This window comes from Dermacentor silvarum, chromosome 1, assembly GCF_013339745.2.
Source record: "Dermacentor silvarum isolate Dsil-2018 chromosome 1, BIME_Dsil_1.4, whole genome shotgun sequence".
NCBI lineage: Eukaryota > Metazoa > Arthropoda > Arachnida > Ixodida > Ixodidae > Dermacentor > Dermacentor silvarum.
In genome coordinates this window covers 424,667,149-424,684,038 of record NC_051154.1, presented here as the reverse complement: position 1 = coordinate 424,684,038, position 16,890 = coordinate 424,667,149, and the positions used below count along the sequence as shown (strand labels likewise).

The following is a 16,890-nucleotide window of genomic DNA, read 5'->3' as shown; positions in this document are numbered from 1 at the left end:
GTACCGCACCGCTATAACCAGCGGCCAGGTTGGCTGCTTCCGTGCGAGGGGGTAATTAGTGTGAGCAAAATATTAATCCTTCATCTTCTTCACCTGTACATAATCATCATCACTGTGCGCGTCGTCTTCGTTCAGTGCGTGGCTCAGCCAAATAAAGGTGACGAGACAACAGCTGTGCTGCTGCCTTACAATGTTTACGTTATAAGTGGTCTATACTGTACCATGATATTCATCATACATTCACTTTTGACTGCATTACATTGCATTTTTGGATGGGTGCTTTATTCAAATTCAAGTGGATCCCTTTGTGGTACAAACTGACAGCATAAAATTCAGAAGTGTTCGGCTTCATAATATGCAACCGACCAGCTGTGAATGCAGAAGGTAATCAAGACGACAAGATGATTACTCCTGCTGCTACATGCTGAGGTGCTTTCTATGTTGTTGCATATTTTTTTATATCACTGTGAAATAGCTTGGCAGGTTTTCAGTTGGCCCATTTATTTGTGCACGGCTCCATGTTACAGAATGCTTTTTGGGCCTGAGAGGAAAGCCATCGAGGCATTGGGTTGTCATTTATATGCACCGTAATCAGAGTTTCCAAGTCTGAAGCTCGAGAAGTAGCCATGAAATTGCCAATAAATAGCTAGTCTAAGCCACAGGTCACAAAAAGTACCCAAGAAAGTATCCAAACGGTGCCTAAACAGTTACAGCAGGAAGCATTACTCTGTGCCACTGAATGTGACATTGGTGCAAAGTATTCAAATCTGGCGACCCTGTAAGTCTGGCGCTTTAGCCACCGTGTCTTGGTGATTGGGTCAACTCGAGTTTTTTCCCCATTCGCAGATGCTGAAGTTGCAGCAGCAGAGGATTAGCGACATGAAGAAAACGCTGCAGAAGGAGCTCAAGAGCCACCAGGGGGCCTCCGCTGCGGCTGCTGCGCTTAACGTTGAGGGAGCGCCCAGTGCAGCCAGCGATGTACCATCACCGCCTGTCGACCATAGCAGTGGCCTCGGCTCTGCTGGCGACAGTGTGGTAAGAGTTGGAACTCAAGAGGCCGGGTTGGCAACGCAGCCAAGGGGCCCCGACAACAAGCTGGAGGATGACATCAACTTCAAGTATCTCAAGCATGTTGTCTTCAAGTTTATGACAAGCAAAGAGTATGAGGTAAGGCCAGAGACCAACACGCAGTAGTGTATGGCTTGAAGGGCAGCACACAAAGAGTGGAAAGAAGTTAGGCATGTGAATACCAGCAAAAGCCTTTGCTGCTCGATATCCAGTGCCTCGAAAGGTACACACACAAATTGCCACTTCTGGCCCCACTTATTGTGTGTTGCTGTTTCCTTACTTGTGATTGCAGCATTCATTTGGCCAGTGTTGCCAAATTGGTTGCATGTTCCTGTTTTGGATGAACGGGCACAAGTGCTTTTAGAGTTCAATAAAGTACACTTCCGTTAATTCTTCTCCAGTTTATTCGATTTCATTCGAAGGTCCCGACCGGCGCTCATGCACTTCTATGGGCCCAAACTTTCATTGTTTCCATCCTAAAATTGGCCTCCACAGGATAAATTCAAACTTGATTGGTCAGCACGCACGTGCCTTACCCAAATTGTGACCCCAATAGCGACCCCTTCAGTGGCAGTGTCTGTCATAGCTGAGCTTAGGGGACAGTGAATGCGTCCAGCATGCGTCATCCTCCGCTGAAAATGTCTGCTTTATGGCTGCCCTAGAAAAATTTTTAAGCTAAAGGGTAGCTCAGAATGGAATCAATGACGGCAGTATTTACCCAATTGTAAGCATGCCTTTCTAAAATTTCTTTTTTCTCAGAAGAATTTGTCCGAAAATGGCCTGGTGGGGTGCAATCCGATATGAAACCAAAACCACATGCGTGACATTTCCTGAACCCTACTGTCGGAGCCATCCTAGCCAGTGTAACCGCCATTGACATCACAAGATGGCGAGAGTAGTACAGAGTCGAACCCGGATATATCAAACCCGGATATAATGAATTATCGTGTATAACGAACAGCTGTGAAATCCCCTTGAAAATTTTTGTAAAAATTTTATTTTATATATCAAAGTGTTATATATTGAACTATTTCGCGATTCCTTTCAAGTTTGATATACAGTTAAACCTGGATATAATGAAATTGACAAATTCCCGAAAAACTTCGTTATAAAGAGGATTTTGTTATATGCAGGTTCGGCACGAAAATTCGAAAAAGAAACGTTTACCGTATTTCCTCGATTCTAACGCACCCTCGATTTTAACGTGCACCCATTTTCCGTGACCAAAAGAAAGGAAAAAAATCTTTTGCAGTACCGCGCACCTCATGCTTTCATAGAGAAATACAACTATCGCTCAAGATTTACTCCCAATACACTACAGTTGCGATGAACAATAACGTCCCAGTTTCGCCATCGATTGCGACAGCAAATTAGCGGACAGCTATATGAAGTAAGGATAGTAGCTTTATCGGCCGTTTAAACTTGTAGACATTCGCTGTTTAACTAAATTGGTAGACTAATACCTAAGTACACGTACTACAGCACATTGTCAAAGCTACGGGAGCTAGGCTCGAAGTGCGTAGGAGACGGCCATATTAAAATGCCGATGGCGATATGTTAGCGCAAATTTAGGGTCGTACTCGATTCTAACGCACAGGCAATTTTTGCACCAGTTTTATTGGGTCCTAGTGTCAGGTTAGTGAAGTGAAGCGCAGAGACTTGTGCAGTAACCATAGAGTGGTGCTGCCAGCACGTTAAAAAAAAACATTTTTTTTCCTTCGGCAACATCAACTGGAAAAGGAGAGTGCCGGCTTGGTGGGCTAGGCCAGCTGCAGCAAGCAGTGGGATCAGGTTTGAATGAAGGGAGGGGGAAAGGTCACGCCCGCGGCGGCAAGATCGCCGGGTCGAGGGATGCAGGCTCGCCTCGCACGCACACGTGCGCTCGCTCTCGCCTCGCAGTCGCCGTGAATTCGAACGCGCCAAGTGCGCCGCTGCCGCTTCGCATTCCGTCGCGGCAGAGAAGGTGCTTGCGGCTCGCACAAAAATCACAAAATTTGGGGCGAAATCTCTAGGTTGTTGGCGGGAAAAATTCGTTATTTCGAGGGGGTCTCCTGCTGCCACTTCGTTACGTAGAGGTCTCAAATACATGTACTTCTATGGAGTAACGGCGGGGAATAGAAAAACTTCGTTATATCCTGGAATTCGTTATATGGAGGTTCGTTATAAGCAGGTTTAACTGTACCCGAGTCTGACTGTAGTTTTCCCATTGCATGGCGACAATGCGACTCTTTCAATCTTCGTATACAAAAGCTCATTCAAAAGACAAGTTATTTTACATGCTAAGCTAGCAACAACAAGTTGCGTCACATGTTTTTGGCATTCTGAAGAATAGCATGTGTCGCAGGACGAACTAGTGAAGTGGTTAGTCTCGATGTGGGCCAACATCTCGTTTGCAATGGTTGCAGAGTCGTTTGATAAATCTAGAATGTCAAACATGCAATGGACCGTATGGGGGACATATCGTGGTTCATAGAGAGCGATAAAGTGCAGTGTAAGGCTGATAACAGTAGACATTAGGTGTAAATATATTTCTATTTTGCAAAAGTAAAGTTCGCTGGTATTATCCTTTTCTTATTGCCAGAATCGAGGGCATGCTATATTTTTCTTTCTAAAGAATCGAGTATATATTAGATTTCTAGTTTCTTTACGAGCTTTAATGTCATTTCTGCGTTAGTTTTCTACTTTGAACACATAGAAAGTGGACGTGCATTAGATTCTTGGGCGTGCTTGAATTGGGCAAATACACTGCCAAATGAATCAGCAGTGTGTTTCGGCGTTTTTTCTGCCTCTTGTTTTGGTCAACCTACCGGATAATTAGATCAATTTCATTGGTTCCATCAGGGTCAAATTAATGGAAGTTGGCTGCATTTCCTTTCCATACATGTGCAAAATATCAAAGTGCAGTTCTATTTGTTTCTATTTGATAGCAATGAATGAGAAGGGGAACCATGGGGCCCGATTTTTGTTAGCCATCACCATATGAAGCCAAGGAAAGTGTAGGAAAAATTATTTGTTGTTTTTAAGTGAAGTGTAGAAATGATAAGGTAAAGGGAAATGAAAGTGGATGAAAAGCAAGCAAGCTTCTCTGTTTTCATCACTGACATCTCAACTTTTTGGCTAGGAAAGCTGCTGGATCAGGCTCCTTTACATGAATGACTCTTCTTTTTGCCTTCTGTTGCATTCAAAACAAAGAACACCTGCTTCGGGTAGCTTATTAGCATAATCTCAGGCTTGTAAATTCTGCTCAATTCACAATAACTTTAGTTCCTCATGTGCTTAAAATGAATTAGGCCTTGAATTGTTGCATTCAGTCACAGGTTACACAGTTAATCCTGGATATATTGAACTCGAAGGGCATTGCGAAATAGTTCGACATTTCAATAACTCAACATATGAAATGTGCCTATCAGATAGGCATATTTATCAAATATTCAGAATATTATCTGGAAACTCTGCACGTCTCAGCCAGGTTCCTGAGATTGACTGATTTGCTTATTCAAGGCCATGTCATTAGTAAACAAAAGTTTACTAATGTTTTTGTACGCAAATGCCACAAATCACTCGTGCTGCGAAATGGTCTTCAATATTGCTGATCGTCACGCTAACCCCAAAAGACTGTATCACCCAGCCATAAGACCACGGTGCGCCTCACGTGCCTCGAAGTGCTTGTTGCACGTTTTATTCAGGATAAGTTGGAAATGGACGAAGCACGGAAGCAAACCCGCCTGCCTGCATGTGTGCCATGCTGCCACCAGCGCATTTGTGCTGCGAATAGTGTGTGAATGTTCCCCGCATGTCCATTACAATGTGCTGTTTAATTACAACCTATTGTCATATGTCGGTAGAGTGTCATATGTCGGCAAAGAGTTGATCCAGGCAAACGCTATTTAGATTCGAAAGTGGCTTTCAGCTTGCAGAACATCCTAGTCCATTCCCACTCATGAGTAACCCTATGAGCATGAATGAAACGCATACAGTATGGACCACAAATTGCACAGCGATGTACCCTTACGCGCCACTGTCCTGATGGCCTTTCTGCAAAGACTACTAAAGTGCGGATTTGGCGTGCTTTGGTTTGTTAAGTTCAAGCTGTAATGTCCCAGTTGATGTTAGGGCCTGATTTGTTTAAGCCGCTCGCAGAACCCTGAAATGTCATGCATTCATGGAAACCCCTGGTCTACAAGAAGACAAATCCGGCAGTCTTTCGCGTTCTTGAAGCAGCGTGACGATCTGCACTCAACAATAAATTTAAGAACTGCTGCTTGCAGCAACACGCACCTTGCTCACTTTTCCATGGCATGTATTGTCCTTCAGATTCAATGTCTTGTTTGAACGCATCTGCCAAAAAAGTACCGTTAGGGCAGCAGTGAATATTTCTGATGCTACGAAAAGTAATCGTGGTCTCGTTAGAAATGTGCTTGCAAGAGTGCAGTATGGTGCAGCATTCGATTTATCAAATGTGGCATTGAACGGGAGTTTGATAGATGTGTAGTGCAGTGCTATATTTCTACATGGGATTTTCAAGGGGATGTTACGGCTGTTTGATGTAGGCAGTAGTTTGATTTATCTGGGTTTGATATATCCGGGATTGACTGGCAGAATTTTGTATGGACACAGTCTGCAGTTTTGCCTTCCTAACGGACAAACAGATTTTGGTAAATGTGCTCATCAGGAAGGGAGCAAGGTCCAGTGAAAATTGCAGTTTTGCGCATTTAGGAATCCTGTACAGGGTGCAATGTCTACTTAAGTACTTACCACACACTTGCAAGCAGTAGGAAACGAATTCTAAGCAACATTTATGTTACCAGCCAAGTTAAAACAGGGCATGTGTACAAGACACTGGTATGGCCAGTAATTCTGTTCGGAACTGAAATAATTCCAATGAGAAAATAAAAATTTAAAAGACCCAAGTGCTGCATCTGATGTTAATGTGTGGTGCGATAATAAAGACACAGTTTAAAATGACTACATTCAAGAATCAGCCTAGGAACTTCTTCGCTTGTAGAGTTTTGTGATCACTGCAGTTTATATTAGGGGGGTGTGAAATATTATAAAGGGCACTAGTATTACGGGTAGACTTGGAGCAGGGTTGGTTCACTTTACTGGAATAGTCTGTACACCATCTGATAAAGTTTCACTGCTGTTGCTCTAAAAGTTTGCGGTGACATATTTTAATGTTAAGAGAAAAGGTCTTTTGTGCCATATGGTCACAATAAGTTTTCTCTCTTGCAAGGCATATAGATCCTGTTACTGGTCCCAATATATTGCATAGAAAATATACCAGGTCCATTTTTTTAATGACAAGATTTTTTTAATTGCCTGTGGCAGTACCACAATTCTAATCCTTGAACTGGATCGCTTGAAGAGGCACACATTAATTGCATGAGAAATAAAAATGCATAATTGACTAATTAAAAATTCACTGCTTAAGTTCTTAACTAATTACTTTATGGCACATATTACAATTTATGAGATTACAAGGCTTATTCACTTAGAATTAATTCTGCAGATGGCACCAGTTTTGAGATAATTGCCATCAAACTTGTGGTAAAAATGCGCTATTCCACTTACTTTTTTAACAAAACGCTGTTTTATTCATAGACACACAAAAATAACTGCTACACCAATGTATTTCGTCGCACATTTTAGGAATGAATATCTTGAAACTGGTGTTGTCTTCAAGTTTTTTTCCAAGTGGATCATCATCACCATCATCCTAATTTTATGTCCACTGCAGGATGAAGGCATCTCCATGCGATCTCCAATTACCCCTGTCTTGCACTAGCTGAATCCAATTTATACCTGCAAATCTTCTAATTTCATCACCCTGCCTAGTTTTCTGCTGTCCTCGACTGTGCTTCCCTTCTCTTGGCACCCATTCTGTTACTCTAATTGTCCACCGCTACATTTGAAATTGAGTAAATTGAAACATGGGGCCATAAAGTAATTAGTTAGAAACTTAATTAGCGAACTTTTGCTTATTAGTTGATTATCAATGATGCTACGGTTGGGCCGAACTGCACGGAGAGGTGAACCCTTCTACATCTTACTACATTTATGCAAAATATGAGAAATCTGCACCTGCCCTGCGCCTAAAGGGTTGCTTTCGAAAACGGAACTAGTAAGTGCTCAAGTGATATTTCTCCACACCATCGAAAGTGGCATGGCGTGGACTAGTGGCTGTGTTACTTCATGGTGGACCAAGCCAAGCCTCTCCAATTAAGTCTCGATCATATACAGCTGTCTCTTCTGTGGGCTGTGTCTATTTTCAATACCCTCCACCCTGCCGCATGCGGGTTACTTAGGCTCGGTTTTCAGGTGGCAGCAAGCAATTGCGGTAGTGCCGAGGCACACCCCACACTTCTCTCCTGTAGGACCAATGTAAATCGGTGACCAGTGTTTCAGATGCTGTACGGTGTTTTGCTCTAACTTTTTTACCATTTTGTGCACATTGTTGCAGTCGTGGCGGTCGTGAACAAAGTTACCACCATTTCAGTGGCGCACCGACAACCACCGAACCCCCCCCCCCCCCCCCTTCTGAGGCCTATAGTTAACCCACCCTTTTGTATAACCCCTTTTCTTTCCTTGCGTCTTTGAGTACTGCAACTAAGATGTAAGATGCGCAATCATCTGCACACTTGCAAAAAGCGCATTTTTTGACAATTTCCCGTGAAGAAATTGAAATTAGTGCTGTTTGGATGGTATTGGCAAACTGTCACCCCCCCCCCTGGCAGAGATCTTGGGTGCGCTACTGCCTGTTCCGGTACCAGTAAATCTCCCTGTGAGTCGTTGCATGTCGCCATTCACAGCTATTGCCCTCGACCCATTCCGATAAGTGTCTTCACCTATCTGTTTCACAGTGCAAGTGGCGTAGGAAGCTTACTGCACGCTTTTCATAGGCAATAGCCCAAACACACTGCCCTTCTCTGCTGCAGGTGGTGCTAAAGCAGGGTCACGTTTCGCTCTGGCAACATTGTATTCTGGCGTTGCCCTCTGAGCTCAATTTCGTATTGGTTTATTATCGCATTCTTAAAACTGACAATGCGTGTCTCGGGTTGCTCGGGCCCCACAATGCATGTCAGCGTCTCATACCGCAGCAATTCTCACCGAGTGGGCACGTCAAAACTTCCTGCCAATATTATCCGTCCAAAGAAGCCGCTGACGCAAGCCGAATTCGAGGAGAGAAAGAAACGTTTGCTGTTGGTCCCAAATGTCCGGGCCTTGAGTTCTTACTCTTCTTCTTCAAAAGCTGTGGCTCGGAACCCCATTGGGTAGCGAGGAGCGATACGTACGCTTGCTGAAGCCACAAAAACGACAGCACGTGTCTCAGGTCATGTGGTGCTCCACCAGATGCTGAAAAGCTTCGCATTACGTAGATGTCGACTACAGTTGAGTTTGGCAAATTTTTTAGTGACTTCGGATCGTATGTTTTCCCAGTTAGTACATTTTTGTTTTTTTTTTCGTAAAACATATGAACGAGGTTCTACTGTATATAGTAGTGACCCCGGACATAATATACCGGGTGTTTCATTTTAACATAAACATAATTTTTTTAATTGCCCCTGGCATTTAGCTCTTATTAACTTATTGAGCTAGAATACTCGAAGAGGTAGGTATACATTATTTAGACTAGAAATCAATATCCGTAATTGACTAATTAACTTTCTAACTGCTAATTCCTTCAGCACACATATTGCAATACACAAGTTAAAGCCAGTGATTTCACAAGACACATTTACTTAAAACTAATTTTGAAACTAGCACCAGTTTTGAGATAAGTGCAGTCAAACTTGCCGTAAAAATGCACTGTTGTTCCACTTACTTTTTTAACAAAGCGCCTTCTTATGCACTGTAGTGCAAAAGTCACTGGAACAGAAATGCATTTCGTTGCAAACTTTGGGAATGCATATCTTGAAACTGATGTCATCCTCAGAATTCATTCCAAGTAGATATGACATTCCAAGTAGATATTCCAAGTAGTCATTGACTATAATTCGTAAATTACAGTGTGTGGTGTAGAGTAATTAGCAAAATTTTATTAAATTTGTCAAATATCCCCTTTCATTTCTTGTGCAAATAATGCCTGCCTCTGAGAGTAATCTAGCTCGAGCAGAATTGTGCTACATGTCATGGGTGATTCTTTAAAATTCTGTTAACAATAAAATAACACACCCTGTATAACCTTCGACATGGTCAGTACGGTGGATGTTATGTCTATGCTGTCTGATTGCTTTCGTTAAAGTGAGCCTGGTTTGTGACTAACAGTAGCTTATTGCTATCCTTGAAAAGAAAAGTGTACAACCATTGCATTCTACCGGTACTAACGAATGGGGCAGAAACTGAAATTAACAAAGAAGCTTGAGAAGTTAAGGGATTGCACAACGAGTGATGGAACGAAAAATGTTAGGCATATCTTTGAGAGAAAGGAAAGGCAGCGATGACGTGGATTAGAGGACCAACAGAGGTAGCTGATTTTCTATTTGACATTAAGAGGGGAAAATGGAGCTGGGTAGGCCATGTAATGCATATGGCAGATAGTTAGTGGTCTGTTAGATTTACAGAATGGGTGTCAAGGGCAGGTAAGTGCTGTCAAGGATGGCAGGGAACTGTATAGGTTGCATGAGGAAATTTACAGTCATAACTTGGAATGAGCTACCGCAAGACAGGGGCAATTGGAGATTGCTGGGAGAGGCCTTCGTCCTGTAGTGAACATAAAGATAGGCTGATGATGATGACTAGATAACATTCGTGTAAAAGTCCAGAATTCCCACCGCAGTGTCACTGCATTAATATTTGCTAAAGGAACTCTGTGTATGCCTTTTGTAACCACTTCTGCACTGCAGACGCATTCGGTGTTATATATGGGCGGCATTGCACATTCCTTGCAGGCGCAGCACCTGATCCGTGCCGTCTCTGTGCTCCTCCGTTTCACGGCTGATGAGGAGCAGATGATCCGTGAACACCTCGACTGGAAGAACTCGTGGTTCGGGACGCGGCCTCAGCCGCACCACCCGCCGCTTCACCCGTTGCCTCAGCACCACCACGGACACAACTCGCACCATCACCACCACCGCTCCTCTGCAGCATTCACGAATCACCCCAAGGGCAACACCAAGACCACCTAGCACACGGCGGCACACTCGTTGTGTTTGTGTGGTCACGTTTCAAGATGCGATTATGTGGCTTTGCACCTGCAGGTGTCCAGACACGCTGCATCACGGACGTGTGTTGTCACCTGTGTCGTCATGTGTGTCAAGAGCATGGACCTCGTGCAGTGGCATTTACTGACGTGACGCTTATTTGTGGTGGCTCACACCCATGCCTTGGATATTACAGACACCAATTCCACCTTGAGAGGTTGATAATGGCTCTGGTGGGCACAGTGATGGCGTCTCGGACTGCAGGTGTTCTGCGTTCAGCACAGCAACGAACCAAATACTGCATCGTAAGAACTCTCCCGCGCTGGACAGCATTGCTTGAGACTGCCAGCTGCACTAAACAAGACCGTGCTTAGGTGTGCTGGACCAAGCTGCTGTGCCGTGGAAAAGAGATGACGGCACAACTGGTGGTGCTGAAAAATGTCAAGCGAATCATGTTTCCTTGTGATGGTTCTTAGCACCTTGCTTTGGACCTTCTGTGCACAAGCGAGACCTCGGACGAGACAGAAGTAGAGAGGTTCATTTTTCCCAGAAAAGGCAGGGCTTCATTTTTGTTACGCGTAACTTTAACTGGTTTTGCACAGTAAAAGCTTTTTAAAATGATTTGTGTGTCAGTGAACGTGCACTTGGATGAAATTTTGTGAACAGTGTTTTTTAAACTTATGGGTTGTTCGTAAACCTTTTTTTAAATGAAAGCTTACGCAAACTTTTACACATTTTCAATTTGAATTTTTCCGGTGAACTCGTTAGGTGCCAGTATGCTTTTTTTGTGTGTGTGTTGTAGGGACACGTTAGCAGCCGCACAGATTACATTCTATGAGTGACGCGAAACACAGTCGTCACTGCCTGCAGAATTTAAGTGTGCATTTAGCAGCTATGTGTTCATCATTCTCAGGCCTTCTTTTTCTAAAAATTATTAATGTTTCTCTCCCATGTACACTAAAGAGGACCATTAAGAATGTACTTAAATTGGCTAGTCTTCTCTCTGTACTGTTTGAGTGCAAGCACTGAAAATGCAGAGTATGTATTGTTAAATTTGTATAAGATTGCATGGGATCCTTCATTCCACCAGTACCAATGCATCAAGCAGAAACTTGAAGGTTAACGAAGAAGCTTGAGAAGAAGTTAAGGTATGCGCAATGAGTGATGGAATGAAGAATGGTAGGCGTAACCTACCATTCTTCATGGTAGGTTACACCATGACAGCAGTGTAAATTAATAGAGCAAACGGGGTTAGCCGATATTCTAGTTGACATAGAAAAAAACAGTGGAGCAGGACAGGCCATGTAATGTGTAGGGCAGATAACCGGTGGTCTATTAAAGTTACAGAATGGGTGCCAAGAGAAGGGAAGCGCAGTCGAGGATGACAGAGAACTCTGTGGTGTGATGAAATTGGGAAATTTGCAGGCACAAGGTGAGGTCAGCTAATGCAAGACAGGTGCAATTGGAGATTGCGAGAAGTGGCCTTTGTTTTTCAGTGGGCGTAAGATAGGCTCATGATGAAGAGCTCCTTACTCAAAAGTACACTCTACTGGCACAACTATGCAGGAAACTGTCCTGTAACACTGTAATTGAGTTTATATGCATTGTTCTTTGTTTTTTTAGTGGAACCAATTTCAAATCAAACTCAAGAAAAATTAAGAGAGAGTTGTGGTTCTGTTAGATACTGTGCTCTTGTACCATACTTCATCATAAAAAAAAGAAAAGGCGCATTGTTATATCTGTGCTCCTTTTACCAAAAGGCTAATGCTGCTGGTATCCCTGATTAATTGCGAGCTAAACGGAGCTATCTTTTCATAGAAATGCAAAAACACCCATGTACTTAGATTTAGGTGCACGTTAAAGAACCACAGGCGGTCCAAATTTCCGGAGTCCCCCACTACGGCGTGCCTCATAATGATAAATGGTTTTGGCACGTAAAACCCCATAATTTAATTTTTTCATAGATTTGTAGCACACTGCGAAACGACTGTCTGTGGTTGCTCTTGCAAAAATTGTCTTTTGGGTGTGGCCGAAAAGAGCTGTATTTTCTCGCAGTTTGCCTTAATGCACGCAAGTCACTGTTGTATGTTACTGTATACATTGCACTGTATTCTATGGAGTGCTTTCAACTGTGCGCTCAGAGGTCTGTGCGTGAGCGCTGTCAACACACCAAAGAAAGTGAACTTGCTTGCGGCATCATTTTCTGTTGCTGAACTTGGTCAATTTCACGTTCTATTTTAAGATTCGAAGCCCTGTGTACTTGCAAAAATGCAGTAGTATGCTCGAAAGTGCTTCCATTGTAGTCAGTGCTCGAGATATAGCCTTTGCAAAATGAGAAAGTTGTAAATACATGTTTACAAAAGCCCCTCTGCAGTTCATAACTAGTGAGGGTGAATTTTATTGGTGCTTTTACATTAGGACTAGCGTTAAATAATGCCAGGGTTATGGATTAATACTGCCTGCGGGATATCTAGATTGCAGAACTGTCTCTCGACACTTCCAAGCTAGGCATTTCCAGCCACGAATGGAGGCTCGTAGTTTGAAACCATCTGCACTTTTTTTGAAAGACTGCATACAAAAAATTTCAGCTTTTGTTGCTTAGAATCACGTAAATGTCTCTTGTAATTGCAACGCACTATGTCGCAACGCACTATGTCATATTTGTGAACCTGTGCCCATTCTGGCACTTAGGCTCCTTCTGAAGGCTAAGTACTTTCAATTTCCACAGGTGGTGTACCGAATGTACTCTGCACGGTTAAAAGTTGTAGCAGATAATGTTGACTTTTCTCTTTCCGAAATGGAAGACATCTTGGTGTATATTTCCTGCTTTCTTCGAAGCCACAGTGCAGGCAGACAGTTTCGCACACCACGCAAATCACGACAGCCAGTTTTTCACGTCTCCTAATCTATATTGTGGTGTCGTGCTGCTCTGAGCTGCACTAGGCTTAATACTTTAAAGAAACCAAAACTGGTTGTAAGGCAGTACTGTTAGATTAGCGCACTGACGCATTCTGCCGTGGAATTTATTATCAGTGATTGTGTATGCAATGTTTCATCACAAGAAGCAGAATGCAAATTTTGATGTCTATAATTCTTTAACCCCTTAAGTGTCTTATTATTTTGACTAATAAGGACCTTAATTTTTTTTTAAGGCTCATTTTCAAACTTCACTCCACTGAAAACCCTTCTAAAGTTTTTTAAACCAATTTGCATCGTGTTTTCAGTGGGAAAACCTGTCATTTTAACTTTTCACTATGCCATACATGTGTAATTGTCATTGCTGCATACAGTATAATTGCCATCATTCCAAATCCGCCAAAAGGCGCAAAGAGTGCTTGATTCCGAAAACGTGGTCTTTGAGCGCCTACCTAGTGCTGCCTTTATGTAGTAGACAACAAAGACCGCAATAAACGCGCCCCTCCAGCGCTGGCAAAATGGCTGCCATCTATGTTGTAGAACACGAAGACTGCATCGAGGAGGCTGTCGAGGTGCTGAACAAGTGCTGACATCGATGTAGTAAAACAAGAAAGAGCAAAATAGCTGCGAATTTTAAATGCTCGCTCTGCAACTGTCTACGTAGTAAAATAAGAACAAAGTGGATGTGCCGAGTTCACCCAAATCACTTTGAAAACCGGATTATTGCCGTTGACGAGCTGAGCTCGTCCAAAACGCTTAAGGGGTTAATAGTCGTTAAATTCAATTGCTTGGTACTGGCTCAGTGTATTGCAGCACTGAACATTAAAGACGTGATTGACCGCAGAGTTTAAGGATGAGAAAAGGTGATGGATCCGGACTTTACATTCGAACCTGATGTCACTTGTCCTTCAAGACCACCCTCATGCTATGTGCAATTACTCAGTCTTGCTGGACTACTTGCTTCTCTGTGGGTCTTGACTCCAGGAGGGGCAAACTAACTAATAATTGTCAAACTCCAGGAGGGGCACTTGCAATGCATTATAGCTTGGTCATGTCTACTCAGATGCCATGGTGCCTTTATGACCAATGTTTTCTTTCCTCTTTTGCTTGACGAGTCAATTGTGCCCGTGACAAAGTAAGGACTGATTCCTTCAGGCTGGGGTCAGCACTGTGCCTCCCCCTCTTCATTCTCATTCATCTCAATGTCATTCTCACATGACAAAAATGGACATGATTTAGTTAAGCGGTGCACTTGAAAAAGCATGGGCACGAAAAAACTGAGACATACGCCTTCATTTTTTTTTTTTTTTGCGACTTCAAGTGCGCAGCTCAACTAACTCTTGAATTACTTACTAGGCCATCAGCACCTGTTAAAAAAGATGGACAGGAAGGGACAAGTGTTGATATGAAATGGTTATTCAGATTTCCTTAAGGGCGACAGCACTCTCTTTCTGCAGCTTCTGGTTGTCATGTTTAACATTCTTAATTTGCCATGCAGCTGCAATGCGGGAGTGCCTAAAATGCACAAAGTGTTCTCAACTACTAAAAGCTTCAGTGTTGTTAAGGGAGGCCTCCCACTACGCTTTTTGAACACGGCAGATAGACAGGTTCAATCACTGGGTCATGCAGTGATCAAACGTTTCAGCCAGACATCACGCTTCTGCATACAGCAAAGAGAACCCACAGTTGCGCGCATAAGGTTGCACAGCCTTGCATGCACTTCGTAAAGTCTACCGACTGGATTGTAGTCTCTCACCAACTGGAATGTTACGCAAAATGCTGTGCTCAAGCAAATGACTAAATGTAACGGCAACAAAGGCAGAGCTGTGTAGAAAGAAACGAGTGCGCAGGTTGCACAGTTCGCCAGAATGTGCCGTACAGTGGGTTCAGGCACGTAAGGAAAAGGAACAGAGGCATGGTGTGATGCTTCAGTAAGTGCAGCATTATCTGCTCCACCACAGACTCTCAGCATTGAGTGGGTACTAGGAGGACAGTTTTGGGGGTGGCACTAGGCAACTTTATTTATTTTGATTACTCTGCTTGTACAGTGTCCTTCTTAAAATTTTTGAGGGAAGAGGTTTTCGAGTTTATAATGTGCTGAAGTATCCAATACACTTTGTTACAAGGTGTTGCGTGGGGTTCCTTTGAAAGGCATGCGTTGCGTGCTGTATGGAGAATGTGGCGTTTCTGCACATTGCATTGTCACAATAAACTCAAGGGAACATGCACACAAACACCTGAAATTGAGTGACCAGATCTGCAGAAGGCTCATAGGATGATGACGTTCACAGAATACAAACTGTATTTGACAAGTGCAATAGCGGAAGACAGTTAATATATGCCTTCAAACTGCATTTTGCACTAACCAGTCAATATGTCAGGATAAGTAATGTAACTTGGCTAGTGCAGTGGGAAAACTTGAAATGTGGTCTTGTGTGTCTGGTGAACGAAGAATGTGCAGTATTGAGAAAATGCTATGTCTAGTGATTTGTGAAGCAAGTATGCCATGCACCCTTTCTGCCGCTTTTGTTGATTTTTTTATGAGTATGCTCTTGCGGTCATGCCTCCATTTCTTACATTCGAAGACCTGTGCAGGCGGTCTTATAGCTCATGGCTGAAATGTGCATATTTTGTGGTGAGAATGCATTATGGACCATTATGCACATCTCCTCGAATCTTTATTAAATGCTTTGCAGGCCGTGCAGGTGCTACCATGTCAGACTAGCAGTGTCTTGGAACAATTGATGTAAAAAAAAAAAAATGCAAACATTCTACCGAGAAACCTTGCCATGTGATCAATCCCGAGTACTGCACTCGTGTTTCACATTCTCTGAGCATTGTGTCGGTGGAGGTATGGAGAAAGGCTATGCTGCTCTGCTGGTTCAAGTTTATGGATGTTATTTTTAATAAATTTCACCATTGCAGCTGTTGTTACATCACGACCACTGTGCTTTTTTTTTCTCCTCATAGCCTTTAGACAAAAAGTGCTTCCCATAATAAAGTGTGGCGGTTTCGGCAAGTTGGTACACCTTGACTTCATACATGTATTGCACAAAAAAAAAAAAAAAAGGACAAAGAAAGAGACGGAGACACGTCTCTCTTTTTGTGTGCACTACACATGTGAAGTCTAGGTCCTTAACCTCGGGGAAGCTTCACTCAAGCTCATATGCAGTGACAATGCTTTCAGATTTCCTTTAGGATGTAAGCCACACTTCAGGTAAAGCATGAAGTCAGGCTAAATGGGTAGACTATGCTTCTGCCAATCCCTTAGAATTTGTTGTTCACCTCCTCCACACTACTAAGTGCAGCACAGTTCACTCCTTAAGGGGAGACCTAACTGGTAGTATAGATGCATTATAACCAACATTTATTTAACTGTTGAAAAAAATGGCTGCAAATATCCATGCATGGGCAAATAATCTAAAGGCCTTCATTGCAAATCTCGGCTGCAATTGATGGCAAATTAGGTGTTCCTTTTAAGAGTAGACCATGCTGTTTTGTCTTGCAAACCCCTCACTGTCGCCATGGTTTCTTCCCACTTAAATTCCAGGGTTTTACACGACAAAACAAATCAGATTATGAGGCACGCCATAGAGGGGAGACTCCATATTAATTCTGACCAGCTGGGGCTCATTAACATGATCCTAAATGTAAGCACACGAGCATTCTTGCATTTTGCCCCCACTGAAATGTGGCCGCCATGATCAAACCTGCATCCGCTGGCTTAGCAGCCACTAGACAACCACAGTGGATGTCCTCCCAGCAG

The 16,890-nt window shown here is 43.1% G+C and overlaps 1 protein-coding gene across 4 annotated transcripts in view; it reads left to right on the top strand.

The window, feature by feature from the left end:
* LOC119437654 (golgin subfamily A member 1-like) overlaps positions 1-16,084 on the top strand; it is a 102,778-nt gene extending 86,694 nt beyond the window's left edge. For all 4 annotated transcript variants that reach the window (XM_049660755.1, XM_037704649.2, XM_049660756.1 and 1 more), the window contains 2 exons: positions 847-1,167; positions 9,957-16,084. In XM_049660755.1, the coding sequence (XP_049516712.1) occupies positions 847-1,167; positions 9,957-10,193 (558 nt within the window). In that variant the 3' untranslated portion in view covers positions 10,194-16,084. The remainder of the gene's footprint in view (positions 1-846; positions 1,168-9,956) is intronic.
* The last annotated feature ends 806 nt before the right edge of the window (positions 16,085-16,890 follow it).